Genomic DNA, 17,842 nt, shown 5'->3' on the forward strand with positions numbered 1-17,842 from the left:
TGATCCACACAGCAGACATTGTGGGCTAGGTTAGGAATGCTGTGTTGCACGTGAAGCGTAACATTTTACATCATGTACCTACGTTATATAGGCTTTGACATCGGTTTTGTACATCGTTGTTAAACTAGACATCGGGCCGGTACCGATGTTGGCATTTTTAGCTAATATCGTCCGATTACAATATGTTCACCGATATATAGTGCATCCCTAGTATTTAGCTACGTTATCATCAACAGTAGCCACTAACTTCTGGTAGTTGAAAGGAAAAACATCACAAAATTCGCTGCCGGTTGCCCCAAGCATTGCCTCAATGAACAGTCCTTGCAATTCTGGATCCTTGGGAAGTCCCTACCCCATTGAAGTTGAAATTTAAAATGCTTATGGTAAGGGTCAAGGTTCAGGTTAGGTAAGGGTAGCGGTTATGTCCCAAGGATCCCGAATAGCACTAGCCCCTCAGTGAATGGCGTCAAGTACTCTCACACAGGCTGGATGGCGAAACGTGTATTTGGACCAGTCCCTGACAAATGACAACCCATACATCAAAATGTAACTATGAAGCGCTACCTTGTAACCTTCTACATTTTTTTTTGTGCGTCTCTGAAGACAAAGCTTGGGGAATACCCATCAAAAAAACAAATATAAATCACGCCAGGTTTAGCGGGCTTCACGTAAAGGGCTGTAACGTTAGCGTTACCATAGAGTTGAATGTTCTTAGCACTTAACACATTACATTTGAGCATAGCATCCATGATTTGTCACAACGACCATCTATGACACTTCATAACAGTATATGGTCAGTGTGCATTTTTTGCACTTTATTTAGCTCTCTACTCTGAACTCACCATAAAATCATTAACAGTTAGTTCACAGTAGTTCACTCTCCTCTCCGACTGGTGTAGTTGTGTTGAATTAGTGTCCAGTCTTGCTGTAGCACGCCAAGGCAAGATGGGTTTATAGCCATATAAAGAGTGCCCTATTCAGGACAAATAATGAAATGCAAAAATAAAGTAAAATTCTATGAAGAACTGCTTCCCATCCTTAGCATTTTCTTTCAGTCCTTTTCGGTGGATTAAATGTTGAGATACAAATACATCTGTAAAAGGATCATTTCAGCTGATAATGTCGGTCAACCGATAAATCTTTTTGGGCTCTACTTTACACTACACTAGTTTGACGACACACACCCCATAACACATTTTTGCAGTGTAAAGAGGCGGATGTAGATTAAAATCTCTTATTTCCGAAATGTCCACACATATGTGAGTCGTTTCATTAAATCAAGTGTTCAGCATTATGTACATGAGAAGCTCCTTTGTAGTTTGAATAGTTTTTCCTATTTTGTTTGTCTATATACACTATGGTATTTATGGTGTGCTAATAGCTGCATACACATGAAGCAGAAATGAGGCTTTGGCCACACCGTCTGCAATAAAGCACAAAACAGATGTTATTTTTTTTACCTATAGGCAAGCTATCAACCATCGCACAAAATTCAAACGTTGTCCATGGGAGGCAATTGGAATGTGAGAGATTTCACAATTGAATTGCGGTTAGAATATGTTATGGTATCAATGGCGATCCAATTGAATGATGACAGTAGTCAGCACTATTGTCAGCTGGTCCCCACCACTAGGCTGGTGGTGACAAAGAAAACTCAGACAAGTATAGCTGGTTATAAAACAGAGGGACATTCTAGTGTGCCGTTTTGTCACATAATAAACAACCTCAGCTGCATAAAATGGCCTCAACACCAGGATCACATCAAACACAATTTAAAATGTTCTACAAGGGAGGAGTTAGTAGGAAGATTTTCTGGTTCGAGCCTGCCAGACAAAATAAGTGAATGGAAGTTGTGAACTGAAAATGACGCTTCCTTCTTCTCAGTGGTTTTCAGGCCCAGAGTGAAGGTCCTCTTTTCAAGGCTGGCTGGCTGGCTACATGACTCAGTCGAGAGGCCTAGGAAAGGAGCAGCAGCATGCTGGTGTTTTAAAAAGACTGGGAGCTGGAATGAACCGGAATTCTTCTCCAAGCCCGGCCCAGCCCTCTTTCGCTCTTTCCCTCTATCCACATCTGCTGCTCTGAAGTAAACCCCTGTGGCTCAGTGAGAGCAGAGGCCCGTTTCCAAGCCTACGCTCTCCTCCCTCCCACCCTCCCAGCAGGGACCGACTCCAAGAACATTATCAAAACACAAAAAAAAAAAAAGAGGGTGAGAGGAAAAAAAGCTGAAGCACTGGAGGAAATGAAGAAAGAGGGGGATCTGCCAGATCCCTCAGTGGCAGGCAATAAATCACACTCTGAAGCAACAAGACTCGAACCAGCCCAGAGCCCTCCTCAGCCCCTTAGCCTCCCCAGGCCTTAGTCTCCACACTTCCCAGCCCCTCTCCTTTCTCGCCAGCCAGTCTGCAGCCCTGATCACTCAGCTCACCAATGCCGTTCCCCAGCGCCTTCCCTCCCACACCTCTCCCTCCCAGCATCAAGCACTCTCTCCCCCTTCCCGTGACACAGAGACCTTTCTTTTCCTGGTGCTACATTCACACTTGCTCTGGGCTCAGCGCTGCCACTCAACCACAGTCATGCCCATTCACCACATGCCCCCTTCACATATGGCTCCTCGCTCACCCTGTAAGCCCCAGCTAAAGAATTTCACAATAGCACCACAAAGGACAGGAAATGGAAATCAGGCCACCAGAGCCTGTTGTATAGGTGAGCTGACAGATCTACGCAATGTCAGAGAGCCTGAATATACGTCACAGCATCTTTAAAGATGCATGTCTTTCTACTTAAAGTCTTGTAGCCTCAAGTGGGCATATAGAATTGTGTCGGTGTTGCCTGAAACAGCCCGGGTTGTTTCGGTTTAACTTTTTTTTTTTTTTTTAACATGACACAAAAAAATGACATTTCAAAGGTGTCAAACATGAGACAGAAAAATGACATTTCAAAGGTGTCAAACATGAGACAGAAAAATGACATTTCAAAGGTGTGATATGCAATCGCGTTGACTTGAGGCTTTTCCACAACACGAAGATGGCTCTCGTCATCTTTTGTTAGCGGAATATCAACAAAAAAACTGATTACAGAAGGTCAGAATGGCAGATTTTCTTAGCCAGACCAAAATAATCTCCCCAAAAATATACCCAATGCAAACAGATAGGCTTCCAGTTCAGATCTGGCCCATTTATTTCACATGGATTAGTCAGTAGAAAATAGCATGACGGTAAAAAAATATATATTGTGCCTAAAGCAAAATTTAAAAAAATTATCGATGCTGGCCAGGAGGAGTTTCAAAGAGGAGTGGTCCAGCAGTCCAACCACTGGGCTGGTACCAGGTACTGCACAGCATCACAATGCACTGGACCGGAGCGAAGCCCCATTGTCCTCCAGCCCTGGTTAGCATTCAGTGGGGCTATGTGAGCACTGTCACTTGTTATCAAAGATGTCATTGTAGTCCCACCATGTGAGTCCCCTTTCTCAGCTAGTGTTTGACGCTGGGACCGAAACAAAAAGGAAAAAATGTCAACTGACTTGCTTGGGCTTAATGTAAAGAAATAAACTGTCAAGGAAATGGCTCACTTGCAAACATTGGCGCGTAGGCTACACCAATCTGACGTTTAGTAAACATTGTAGTAAACCGTTTAGCAATCATCACTTCCTAACAAATCATCATTGAAAACCTCACAAGATGCAATCGTTCCATTCAGCGTGACCAAAAAGCATACAGCCAGGTAAGCAACATAAAATAAAAAAAAAAGCAAAATATAAATTTACCCATTCTCTATGATGAAAGAAGAGGGACAAAAACCACAACATGATTGTGACAATCGTGTGGACCCTTAATTATGTAAATGTTAGGTTCTCTGCAATTACTGCGGCTTGAAAACACCTCTGCTTTTTTTCCAACTCCAAGGCAACAGGTTTCCACAGGCCCTAATTGAAGGATGGATACGTAGAGATCTGTGACGCGCATCTGCTAACCAGGTTAGCAATAAACTGGGCAGTAGTTCGAATGTCCAATCATCTAAGAAGATGTCATGACGTTGGCCTGGGGTAGGTTTATGACAGTCATAAATACCTCTCCCCCCCTTTTTCCTCCCTCTACCCTACTGATGATACATTTGCAAAATCCTTGGTTAACAGAGATTCTGGGAACATCAGAAGGTGGGGGGGAAATGAACTATATTCTGGTAATCCGACAAATTGAACATATGCGGTGGTACTTAATGAATATGATGTCAGTTCGGTTGTCATCTGAGACATTCTCAATGATAAGATGACAAACTCTACAGTGGAAAGTCTAAACATCAGAGTTATCGGATTCACATGGAATTGTTGTTCAATTTAAATGTTTGAATATTAAATTATTCGTGATGGGATGAAATGTGATTTTAGCTTCCAAAATGTGAGATTTGGGTTTTCATGAGGTAGGGCTCTGCTCAATCAGTGGCCCGCCCCTGTGAAGGGACTTGGGCTATAAAACTTTTCAAACACGCCCTCCTCTCCCTTCCTATATAAAGCCTTGACGACAATATAACCTCCTGTTCCGAGGACGACGGTCCGATGTAAGAATGGTTCAGATAATAACTACAGAACAAAGCCAACTTTGAACTCTTATTCACTACAGAAGTGATACCTCCTAGCCGTTGAGTTAGCAACAGCCGATGCAAACGAGGGTTAGGAAGGAACAGACAGAGTATCTCGTCTACCACACAACAACGTTACTACAACGTATCCAATTTACCAGCAGAGACATCCTTCAAAGGATTAGGTTGGGCAAAACGGCCTTTCATCTACCACCAACCTACCAAAGCGCAGCTCAGAGTAAATATTTATTGCATTTTCCTTTTCAAAACGGGCGGTAATTTAGAATGCAGAAGATACTGTATTTACGATAGCACAGCTTCGCCCTTTGTTCCTCAGTCTTCCCGCTCTTTCACTCAAACCGGGCCCCTTTTCTTTTGTGTAACCAGCTGTCATATGTGTTCCGCCCGTTAGGGACGTTTTCCTTTATGACGTAATTTGTAATCAAGTTATGATTTAAATGTGTGTGTGTAATTCTGTGTGATTAGTTAGGTATTTTGTAAATAAATAATTAAACCCAATTTTGAATTGCTTATTCAACTTGTTATCCAGGGTTCGTGCAGATAACCAAGAATTTACAACTTTCAGATGACGTTTAATATTGACTGCTATTAATGTAAAATATTACTAGGTCTTTAAGAGTTTATTCGGAAGATAACAGTTCAATAAATATTATTTTGTGGTGCCAGACTCTCTAGTTAATTACATTTACATGATTAGCTCAATCCTGTAATATTAATTACGGAGAAATTATTTTATAGAATAGCATGTCATATCACTTAATCCGGCATAGCCAAAGACACGACAAAGAGATAGGAGAATACTAGACAAGAGAGAGAATTGGCTAATACTTTGTAGATAGCCAAATAAATTGCTTCAGCAAATGCATCCAACACAACATAAAGATAACATAAATCAGGCAATGTTTGCTTTGGTCACTTACATAGATGTTTTTGGGGATCTATTTGATGTAGGGAGAGAACAAACCTAATAAAAGGTTAGACATTGGAATCCATAACTTTTTTATCTTAAATGATTTCAATATGAGGCATCTACAATCGTGTGTCCTAGCTACAACACAACCATGTGCAACACAATACTACCCTGGAGCAGAGAGTGTAAATGGAACCATGAGTGAGCCCAATGGGTTGAATTACTGTGGTTTGACCAAATGGCTTCCACACACAGATTCTCAAATGGTGAAGGAACTAAGTTTGAAATGTCACAAATACAGTAATGCACAAGGTCCATCCAACACAGATGGGAAGTTCTGTGAATAAAATGCAATGTTATAACATCAGGGTAGAGTCTTTCAAGTGCTTTCAAAAAGAAGCATACCACTGAGGGACGATTGAAATGTAAGGGGTAGGGTATTTGCAAAGTAGCCGACCATCTGGATTTGCTTTGTGGGTTTAAAAGTATTTTCGATTAAATCCAACAAAGGAGTTTGTAAGGGCTATCTAAAACTCAGTGGTAATGTTAACAAGAGGTTAGTCTATGTGAAGGATGAACCATTCCAACACCTCTACAGCAAGGTTACATGTCAGCTTGGCTGCCTGCAAACCTATCGTGGATTAGCCTTTGGTTGGGCATTTTGTTTCAGCAACTGATTGTTAAAAGTTTGGCTTAATTGCGTAGGGGCCTATTCAATCAAAACCTTCAATGGGGTTCTTAGGGCATGTAAAAACAAAAAAAGAAAAAAGAGCTGGGATGATAACCGAAAATCGACAGACCAAATAAATACGTTTCTAATATGTTTTTATTAAATTGAACAATTGATAGATAAAACTACTACTACTACTTTGAATGTTGTAAGGTAAAACATAAAAAAATACTATGGTGAACATTAATGTACCAATTTATCGTTAGTGATAATTCAGTAAATTTATCATAATATGGATTTGTGTCTATATCACCCAGCTCAACATTTTACCCATGCAGTGTGAAATGTTTGAATTGTTTCTGTTGAGTTTTTTTGTTTACAATGTGAACAGTGATTTGTACAGTACAAAACAAAACTGCATCCCAATACCATGTCCCAGAAACCTTGTATTGGGGTTCAGTTGAAGATCAGACTGTTTATCACTCACCTAGTTCATCACCAGAGTCAGCCTTGGAGGAGCCCGGGGCCACTGGTAAGGGTCTGGGGGGTCTCGGCTTGGGAGTGGGAGGAGAGATCCTCTTCTTCCCAATGAACTCAACATATGTCCCTGGAAAGTCTCCCTTTTCCTGAGTGGTTTCGTTAAAGCCAGGCAGCCAGCCAATGTCCTCTGGCCTTTCCTCCAGGCCGTCACTGTACCCTAGGGCCACCAGGGTCCCTTTGGTCACTGTTAAGATGTCCCCCACATGGAGGTCAATGTCCTCCTCTCGCTCCTTCTTGTAATCATAAAGTGCCCTGTACTGATATCCTTCTGCGGCCATCGTAGAGACTTTTCGCAGGTGTTTTTGGTTGTTGTTGGTATATATATATTATTTTAAATGAACACTGCTGTGAATAACTTGATCGGACAGGTTAGAGTTCCACCAATTAGTTACTCCTCAGGTTTTCCAAGAATATAATAATGGAGCAAACAAAAAAAGCTAAACACAACACTTAATGAACATTCTAGCCCTCAATAGTTCTTTGGGTGATTGTGTTTTAACTTGTCTTCAGGTCATTCTCAAGCTTGGTTATCCACTGCACCCCTGTGGTGCCTCCGACAGTGTTTCCATAAGTATTTGGCCCCTGCAGCAGTGGCCTTGAAAAGGTACAACCGATCTGCAATACAGAACAGAAGAAGCCATTTGCAACACATTGCGTAAGACTTATGATCACATACATGTAGCCATCACTGATTTTAAAGTGTACAAGGTACCAGCGAAATTGGGACAGTTCTAAATTGGTGGGGGGGGGGGGGTGAGGCAAACACGATTGGAGAGAGTTGAAAGTCCGTGTTGCCCAGCAACAGCCCCAAAACATCACTGCTCTAGAGGAGATCTGCATGGAGGAATGGGCCAAAATACCATCAACAGTGTGTGAAAACCTTATGACCTCTGTCACTGCCAACAAAGGGTATATAACAAAGTATTGAGAAACTTTTGTTATTGACCAAATACTTATTTTCCACCATAATTTGCAAATAAATTCATTAAAAATCCTACAGTGTTTTTCTGGATTTTCTTTTCTCATTTTGTCTGTCATAGTTGAAGTGTACCTATGATGAAAATTACAGGCCTCTCATCTTTTTAAGTGGGAGAACTTGCACAATTGGTGGCTGACTAAATACTTTTTGCCCCACTGTATATTGAGCACAGGGGAGGGTAATGCATTTTTTTCCACTGGTTTACATACACCATTTTGTAGGTTTTACTATCCATTTTCTCCATCTTAGCCCAACTTCCTAATCTCCTTGCATGCACCTCCCCTATCAAGGTACTTCCCTTAGGCACTACGCTTTTCCGCGCGCTTACTATACCACAGGTCAAAATAGTCCAATCCAACTGTCTATCCTGCCCTCTATCGACCATTCATAGTGACAATAGCGGTAGGTGGATCGTTTGTCCCGATCTGTAATAGGCTAACTTGCAGGCCGGTTGGACAGAATACCAAATTCTCTAAAATTAAGTTGTAGGCGGCTTATGATAGAAAAAGGAACATAAAAATTCTCTGCCAACAGATCTGGTGGACATTCCTGCAGTCTGCACGCCAATTGCATACTCCCACAAAACGTAACACATCTGTGGAATTGTGTTGTGTGACAAAACTGCACATTTTAGAAATGTACATGACACAAGTTTAATTAAATGTAAAAGCTTGCGGTACACTGTGCTCCTTTGACATTTCAGAGATATGCTTGTTTATTGCAATATAAAGAAAGCGTATACTAAAATCTCAAAATCAACATCTGCCTTACCTTTATATATTTTTATGTCCTCCAGATTTGAGAAGATAACTAGCTCAACGTTGAGCCTGTCAGTTTGCCTTAATTCTCGCACAACACCCAGACAAGCTGACAAAAATATATATTTTCATCCCCTCTTCTTACGGCCTCCAACGATTTAGTCGCCCTAATCTTGGCAATCCTACAAGGGTAAAAACTCCAATAACCTTTGGACAGATGATAGAGACATGAGGTTAGGACCATTGCTTTTCTTAGAAAAGTATCTACACAAGTAACATATTTTACTATTAGTCAAAAGATGCAGTTTTGATTGGATACCCTACATATTGTGGCTTTTTCACTAGTGCCAATGAGTAGTTCTGCTGAATAAACCCAAAACTCAAACAAGCAGTTGTTGAAAAGCACAAATTAAAACCTTTTTAGGTTAACATAATTTATGAGATGGAATGCTAACATAGATAAATAAAAAAATGCATTCATATATATTTGCTTATGCTGTTCATCCATGTTGAATGCCAATGAAATACTGTAGTGTTTAATGCAGTGGTTCCCAAACTGTTGAAATAGTAGACTGCACAAGGTGCAATTTCAAAATTGGGTAATGCATCAGCAGTTTTGCTTGTCATGTCAGTCATTGCAGAACTTAGAGAGCTAATTATTACTAATGTTAGTCCCCACTACAACAACAAAATACTTAAACACGTAATATTGTCCTTGAAAGATTTCAAATTGAAATACTCTAGAATTCCATTCATTCCTATGGAGGACTGGTTTGTGCAACATTTGCCCATTACTCATTTCCAAATTCTTCAAGCTGTCAAATTTGTTGATCATTCCTAGACTACCATTTTCAGGTCTTGTCATAGAATGTCAAGTAAATTTAAGTCAAAACTGTAACGCGACCACATTCACGGTCTTCTTGGTTAGCAACTCCAGTGTAGATTTGGCCTTCTTTTAGGTTACTGTCCCGCTGAAAGGTGAATTCATCTCATCTCCCAGTGCCTGATGGAGAGCAGACAACCAGGTTTGACTCTTTATTTATTTAACTAGGTAAGTCAGTTAAAACCTGTTGCGACTCTAGGGGCAGGATTTTCATTTTTGGAGAAAAAAAAACATTCCTGTTTTAAATGGGATATTTTGTCAGGACAAGATGCTAGAATATGCATATAATTGACAGCTTTTGGATATAAAACACTAACGTTTCCAAAACTGTAAAGATATTGTCTGTGAGTATAACAGAACTGATGTTGCAGGCGAAAGCCTGAGAAAAATCCAATCCAGAAGTGCCCCATATTTTGAAAGCGCTGCATTCCAATGAGTCCCTATTGAGCTGGGAATGTGCTATCAACCGGATTACGCTTTCTACGTATTCCCCAAGATGTCTACAGCATTGTGACGTAGTTTTACGCATTTATGTTGAAGAATAGCCGTAGGCGGCTAATAGAAGAATAGCCGTAGGCCCACATTACGTAAGTGGTCACCTGATGGCTCCCAGGGTGACTCTCGAGGGAAATACAGAGGTAGCCATTACTCCAATCGGTCCTACTGAAAAACAAATTCCCGTGAACGGGACCGTTGTCATCATCTGACACTAATTAGCATAACGCAACGGACATAAATCTTCCTATAAAATAATCCTATTCATGAAAATCACAAGTTAAATATTTTGGAACACAGCTTAGCCTTTTGTTAATCACCCTGTCATCTCAGATTTTCAAAATATGCTTTACAGCCAAAGCTAGACAAGCATTTGTGTAAGTTTATCGATAGCCTAGCATGGCATTATGCCTTGCTAGCAGCAGGCAACCTTGTCACGAAAATCAGAAATCAAATTAAATCGTTTACCTTTGATGAACTTCAGATGTTTTCACTCACAAGACTCCCAGGTAGATAGCCAAAGTAGATTTTTTCCCAAATGATTATTTTTGTAGGTGAAATAGCTCTGTTTGTTCTTCACGTTTGGCTGAGAAATCGACCGGAAATTGCGGTCATGACAACACCGAAAAATATTCAAAATTAGCTCCATAATATCGACAGAAACATGGCAAACATTGTTTAAAATCAATCCTCAAGGTGTTTTTCAAATATCTATTCGATAATATATCCACCGGGACAATTGGTTTCTCAGTAGAAGCGATTGGAATAATGGCTACCTCTGTACTTTATGCAAGATTTTCTCTCCGGGAGCGTCATGTGACCACTTGCGCAATGTAGCCCCCTACGGGTATTCTTCAACATCAATGCGTAAAACTACGTCACAATGCTGTAGACACCCTGGGGAATGCGTAGAAAGCGTAAGCTGGTTCATAGCACATTCACAGCTCAATAGGGACTCATTGGCACGCAGTGCTTTCAAAACCTGGGGCACTTCCTGATTGGACTTTTCTCAGGCTTTCGCCTGCAACATCAGTTCTGTTATACTCACAGACAATATCTTTAGTTTTGGAAACTATAATGTTTTCTATCCAAAGCTGTCAATTATATGCATCTTGTCCTGACAAAATATCCCGTTTAAAACGGGAACTTTTTTTTTCCAAAAATGAAAATACTGCCCCTAGAGTCGCAACAGGTTAAGAATGATGGAGGCCATGGTGTTCTTGAGGACCTTCAATGCTGCAGACATTTTTTGGTACTCTTCCCCAGATCTGTGCCTCAACACAATCCTGTCTCAGAGCTGTACGGACAATTCCGTCAACCTCATGGCTTGGTTTTTGCTCTGTAATGCACTGTCAACTGTTGGACCTTACATAGACAGGTATGTGCCTTTCCAAATCATGTCCAATCAATTGAATTTACCACAGGTGGACTCCAATAAAGTTGTAGAAACAATTTCAAGTCTCAAAGCAAAAGGGTCTGAATATTTATATAAATAAGGTATCTGTTAATTGATATACATTTGCAAACATGTCTAAACTTTTTTGTTTGTAATTAAAGGGTATTGTGTGTAGATTGAAGAAAATATATTTAAATACATTTTAGAATAAGGCTGTAACGTAATGTGGAAAAAGGGAAGTGGTTTGAATACTTTCCAAATGCACTGTATGTGTGTTTGTGTTGTGTCGTTAATCGTGTGTGTCTATGCAGGTTATATGAATGTGTGTGGGTTGCCTGTGCATAGCTCGATTCCGTTTCTTTTTTTATACTGAAAAACCCCAGTCCTTAACGACAACATGATGCAGCCACCACTATGCTTGAAAATATGGAGAGTGGTACTCAATAATGTGTTGTATTTGCCCAAAACATAACACTTTGTATTCAGGACAAAAAGCCACATTTTTTTGCAGTATAACTACAGTTGTTGACCCATCCTCAGTTCTCTCCCATCACAGTCTTTCAACTCTAACCGTTTCAAAGCCACCATTGGCCTCATGAGGTTTTCTTCCTCTCCGGCAACTGAGTTAGGAATGACGCCTGTATCTTAGTTGTGACTGGGTGTATTGATACACCATCCAAAGTGTAATTAATAACTCCACCATGCTCAAAGGGATAAACAACATCTGCTTCTTTTATTTTTTACCCATCTACCAATAGGTGCCCTTTGTGAGGCATTGGAAAACCTCCCTGGTCTTTGTGGTTGAATCTGTGTTGGAAATTCTGCCTGACCGAGGGACCTTACAGATAATTTGTATGTTGGGGTACAGAGATGAGGTTGTCATTCAAAAATCATGTTTAACACTTGCACACTGAGTGAGTTCAGTGTTAAATATAAAATAAAAAAATATTCATTTGTAAAAAAAAATAATTCAAAGAACATAATTCCACTGACATTATGGGATATTGTGTGTCTAGGCTAGTGACAAATCTAAATTTAATCCATTTGAAATTCAGGCTGTAACACTACAACATTTGGAAATAGTCAAGTGGTGTGAATACTTTCTGAAGGCACTGTATATCAGTGCTTTCAACTTGTTTGGCTGATCCCTCCTTGTGACCCTGTTGGATTCATGTCAAACCGTGTCACAGGAGTGATCAGCCAATTGTGAAAAATGTACTACTTCAATTTGCCCATGCTGTCAGGCGCTATAATGACACAGCTACAAAGATGAGTCCTCAATCCATCTCTATAGTATACAGTAACCTCTCATCTTCTAGAATGAGAATATGTTTGTTAATGTTTTGTGTCTTCTCACTTTTGTTTATTTCACTTGCTTTGGTCATGTAAACATAAAGTCCCTCTGAATTGAATAGCTACAGTGGGTAACTAACGTCAACTAGTGGCTTGGTAGTTTACCAGAGAAAATTGGCTTTAGGTTGAACTCAAATTACGCCTGAAATGTTGACAGCTAGTTAATTGGTAACTAAATTAACATTTACTAGGCTGAAAAGCTTTCACCCAAGTCTAACTTTGTCATGCTTGATAATGACTAACGTTTGGCATGAATAACAACATTTAATTGAATTATCAACATACTGAGGACGATCAATCGAAGTCCAGCAGTGCAGTGGTCGGCTTATCCCGGTCGTCGCGAGCAAGGGTAACAAATTCCGTTGTAATCAAACGTGTACTACTTTATTTAATAAGCAATATGTCGTTATATGGCATGACAATACATTCAGATGTCTTTAACTACAAGTAAAGATATGAGATAGAATTAAATGCCACGTTAGCATACTGGCTAACTAGCTACTGTGCTAACTAGCTACTGTACATACATACTAAAAGCTCACAACTCACTTGCATGAAGGGGGCCCAGGTTGAATAGAATGAATCCTCCTCCCTTTCCGTGTGGACACACTTTTCCACTCCGATACCAAACACACGTTAGCCACACAAAGACAACGCCAAAAGCCTCTGAGAGTAGCTATAACGTTTTCGAACAAATTAGTCCAGGACTTAAAAAGTGGGTTTTAATCTTATTTGCTACGCTCGTACTCTGTCAACAGACAGGACGACTCCGCTCGAGCGAATGCATTGGTTTAAGTTTCAACGAGGGGCATGGCAGTGGACTGGCGGGGTCACTCGTTCACTGGCACGTCAATCCAAATACGTCATCATAAGAGCAGCTATACCCTGCCCTCTCCGGGTAGCATGTCAAGAGCTTGGAGTGTGATTGGTTATTGAGAGTACACTCGAGCAGCACACGCATGAAACGCACATAAAATTATTACGTAACTTCCACATGCGAGCAGGTTACATTTTCTGCTATCGTGTAGCCTATAGGCCCATGACACTATAGAAACAAATGAATAAAAATAGCTGGTAATGTCAGGTTATTTGGCTTTATGAGTTTTAAAAGCTTACAAAGAGGATTCGTTTTCACATAGGCTGTTTTTACACATGCAACCCAATTCTGACCTATTTTCCACTAATTGGTATTTTGACCATTCATACCAGATCTTTTCACATCAGATCTTTTCAGAGCTGATCTGATTGATCAAATTAGTGGAAAAATTAGTGGAAAATATCAGAATTGGGCTGCCTGTGTAAATACAGCTCTAGAGGCTATTTAATTGATTCCAGACACAGAAGAGGACAAGCTACATTATGGTAGGAAAACCACTCCCATTGTAGCCGAAGCATAGGAGTGCCAAAAAGGTCTATGGAAACTAAGTTTCAGAACTCTGTGCAGTGCTGTGAAGTACATGTTAGGACTTTACAATTTGCATATTTACCACACACACACATATATATATATATATATATATATATATATATATATATATATATATATATATATATATATATATATATATATATATATATATATATTTATGAATTTATTTATCTAAATCCTATTGAGATCAAATATATTTTACTTCGGAGACCTGTCCCAAGAAGAACTATCAACATGCAAACTATCACAACCGGCTGTGATTAGGAGACCCATAGGGCGGCACACAATTGGCCCAGCGTCTTCTGGGTTTGGCCGGTATAGGCCGTCTTTGTAAATAAGAATTTGTCCTTAACTGACTTGCTTAGCTAAATAAAGGTTAAATCGTTTTTTTAAATATATATTTTTTTAACAAAGGGAAACCCAGCAGCGAGTTGCCCAATGATGTGAACCTACCAGAGGATCTAAAAACCTTCTATGGTCTGAGCTAAATGCTTTCCATGCTTGCTTCGAGGCAAGCAACACTGAACCATGCATGACAAAACCAGTTGTTCCGGACGACTGTGTGATCTCGCTCTCCATAGCCGATGTGAGTAAGACCTTTAAACAGGTTAACATTCACACACGGATTACAAAGAAGCATATTCAGAGCATGCACTGACCAGCGGGCAAGTGTCTTCACTGACACTTTCAACCTTTTCCGTACCCAGTCTGTAATACCTACATGCTTAAAGCAGACCACCTGTGCCCAAGAACACCAAGGTAACCTGTCTAAATGACTATATCTATATGTAGCACTCACATCTGTAGCCTTGAAAGGCTGGTCAGAGCTTACATCAACACCATCATCCCAGACACCTTGGACCCAGTCCAATTCACATACTGCCCCAACAAACTCTATTGCACTCTACACTGCTCTCCCCCACATGGACAAGAGGAGCACCTATGTGAGAATGCTGTTCATCGACTACAGCTCATTGTTCAACACCATAGTGCCCTCAAAGCTCATCACTAAGCTCAGGACTCTGGGACAGAACACCTCCCTCTGCAACTGGATCCTGGACTTCCTGACGGGCCGCCCCAGGTGGTGAGGGTAGGCAACAACACATCTGCCACGCTGACCCTCAACACGGGTGCCCCTGAGGGGTGCGTGCTTAGTCCCCTCCTGTACTCCCTGTTTACCCATGACTGAGTGACCGTGCACGACTCCAACACCATCATTAAGTTTGCTGATTAAACAACGGTGGTAGGCCTGATCACAGACCACGATGAGACTTCCTATAGGGAGGATGTGCTAGGACTACAACCTCTCCTTCAAAGTCAGCAAGACAAAGGAGCTGAATGTGGACTACAGGAAACGGAGGGCCGAGCACGCTGTCATCAACATCGATGGCGATGTAGTGGAGCGAGTCGAGAGCTTCAAGTTACTCGGTGTCTACATCACTAAGGAATTAATATGGTCAACACACACCAACTGTCACGCCCTGTTCTGTTTCACCTGTCCCCCTCCAGGTGTCGCTTATTTTCCCCAATGTATTTATCCCTGTGTTTTCTATCTCTCTGTGCCAGTTCATCTTGTAGGTTTCCAAGTCAACCAGCATTTTTCCCGTTCTCCTGCTTTTTGCATTCTCCTTTTTCTAGTCCTCCCGGTTTTGACCCTTGCCTGTTTCTGGACTTTGTACGCGCCTGCCTGACCATTCCGCCTGCCTTGGCCTGTCTGACACTTTATACCTCCTGGACTCTGATCTGGTTTTGACCTTTTTGCCTGTCCACGACCATTCTCTTGCCTACCCCGTTGGATTAATAAACATTGTAAGACTCCAACCATCTGCCTCCTGTGTCTGCATTTGGGTCTCGCCTTGTGCCTTGATAGTCGTGAAGAAGGCACGACAGCACATCTTCCTCCTCAGGAGGCTGAAAAGATTTAGCATGGGCGTTTAAATGTTCAACAGCTTCACCATTGAGAGCATCTTGACTGGCTGCATCACCGCTAGACGCTACAGAGGGTAGTGCATAAGGCTCAGTACATTACTGGGGCCAGACTCCCTGCCATCCAGGACCTCTATACCAGGTGGTGTCAAAGGAAGGCCGTAAGAATTGTCAAAGACTCTAGCCACCCAAGTCATAGACTGTCCTCTCTGCCACCGCCCTGCAAGCAGTGCCGATGCACCAAGTCTGGAACCAATAAAACCCTGAACAGCTTCTACCCTAAAGCCATAAGACTGCTAAATAGTTAACCAAACAGCTACCCAAACTTTCTGCAATCTATCCTTTTGTCTAGTCATTTTACCCCTACCTATATTTCCATATCTACCTCAATTACCTTGTACCCATGCACATAGACTCAGTACTGGTCCCCCGTATATATACAGTATAGCCAAGTTAGTATAGCCATTGTGTATTTATTCCTCATGTTATTATTTTTAAATTTTTCTCCCTGCATTGTTGGGAAGGGTCCGTAAGAATTTCACTGTTGTTTATGATGTATGTGACAAATAAATGTAGATTTTGATTGATTTGATACAATTTGATTTTGATTTGGAGGCAGCCATTTTTGGGAAATGAAGTGACATCTAGATATCAAGATTACTGAGGGAATGTCCTATACCTTTACATTGAAGCATGTGAAATTCATACTCTGAGTTCAATTCAAAAGTCCACCCTCCACTGCTCATGCACATTTGATTGGTCAGAATTTCATTAAGGCAAAGTGGTCTAATCAGAAATGATGAGCATGCATTCATGTTTTATTTTTCCAAGAACTGGGAGAAAGGTTTCTGGAGAACGAGTAATAAATGATTAATTTATTGTAATTTATTGTAATAAAACCATCTAGGCCTACTGCATACCTGCACAGGGGACTTTCCAGAGCATTTTTCTTGCTGCATTTTCCAAAGGATAAAAAGATTTTGAGGAAATGTTCTTGAAAATGTAGGTTAAATTCACTTTAAATGTGTCACACTCTATTCATCTGAATGATTAGACTTGAAATCTAAGGGACCACAAATTAAATCAAAAGAGCTGGGCTGCTGCCTGTATGATGTATTCAGTGGTAAATTAATTGAAAAGCAGCCATTTCCAATATGGAGTTCACAGATATCCTTTAGAGTACATCATCCCAGGCGCATGACTGTGAATGTGGGTGGCCTAATTATGGGGGGAGGACACTGGGCTCTTAGAAATCCTCTGGCAAGTATAGGCCTACTATCCAAGCAGCACTAAAGGAGCTGTAAACAGCTTTGTGCAGGAATAGGTCCCTCAGTCCTCTCCAGTATCCCATGAATCAATGGACGCCACCTTTCAGATATGAGGAAGGCCTAGATGAGACGTAGCAAACATGAGAAGGGGGATAATATCATCCAAGGAATGGTGGAGCCTATGTTGAAATTGCAAATGCTTGGAAGGTTTAAGGATGCAATTTTAGTCTTCTCCCAAAGAACAGGGTTTGTGGAAATTAAAAGGTATTTGGTTTCTATAATTATCGCTTGACTGACTGTGTTGGCGGCAAGTAGCCTAGTGGTTAAGGGTGTTGGGCCAGTAACCAAAAGGTTGCTGGTTTGAGTTCCAGAGCCAACTAGGTGAAAAATATGTTGATGTGCCCTTGAGCAGGGCACTTAAAAATAATTGCCCCTTTAAGTTAATCTGGATAAGAGCATCTGCTAAATGACTATAATGTGTGTGAATTGGTTATCTATTTGACTGAAATGATGTTCACTGGTCTTATGTTATTCATCCATAATAATCATTGCTGTGTATAGATCCCTCTGCCATTTACAAAAGGTTTATACTTTACCTCATGCCACGTAATCTCAAATTCCCTCTTAGTTACAGTGC

The 17,842-nt window shown here is 40.8% G+C and overlaps 1 protein-coding gene across 4 annotated transcripts in view; it reads right to left on the reverse strand.

The window, feature by feature from the left end:
• pik3r1 (phosphoinositide-3-kinase, regulatory subunit 1 (alpha)) overlaps positions 1-13,403 on the reverse strand; it is a 53,954-nt gene extending 40,551 nt beyond the window's left edge. For 2 of the 4 annotated variants that reach the window (XM_021602193.2, XM_021602191.2), the window contains exons 1-3: positions 13,132-13,389; positions 8,469-8,662; positions 6,666-7,333 (exon numbers count right to left, since the gene is read on the reverse strand). In XM_021602193.2, coding sequence (XP_021457868.1) covers positions 6,666-6,996 — 331 coding nt within the window. In that variant the 5' untranslated portion in view covers positions 6,997-7,333; positions 8,469-8,662; positions 13,132-13,389. Of the gene's footprint in view, positions 1-6,665; positions 7,334-8,468; positions 8,663-13,131 lie in introns of all 4 variants that reach the window. The other 2 variants (XM_021602192.2, XM_021602194.2) reach the window with 2 other exon arrangements.
• Positions 13,404-17,842: the final 4,439 nt, after the last annotated feature.

This window comes from Oncorhynchus mykiss, chromosome 5 (genome assembly GCF_013265735.2).
Source record: "Oncorhynchus mykiss isolate Arlee chromosome 5, USDA_OmykA_1.1, whole genome shotgun sequence".
Taxonomy (NCBI): domain Eukaryota; kingdom Metazoa; phylum Chordata; class Actinopteri; order Salmoniformes; family Salmonidae; genus Oncorhynchus; species Oncorhynchus mykiss.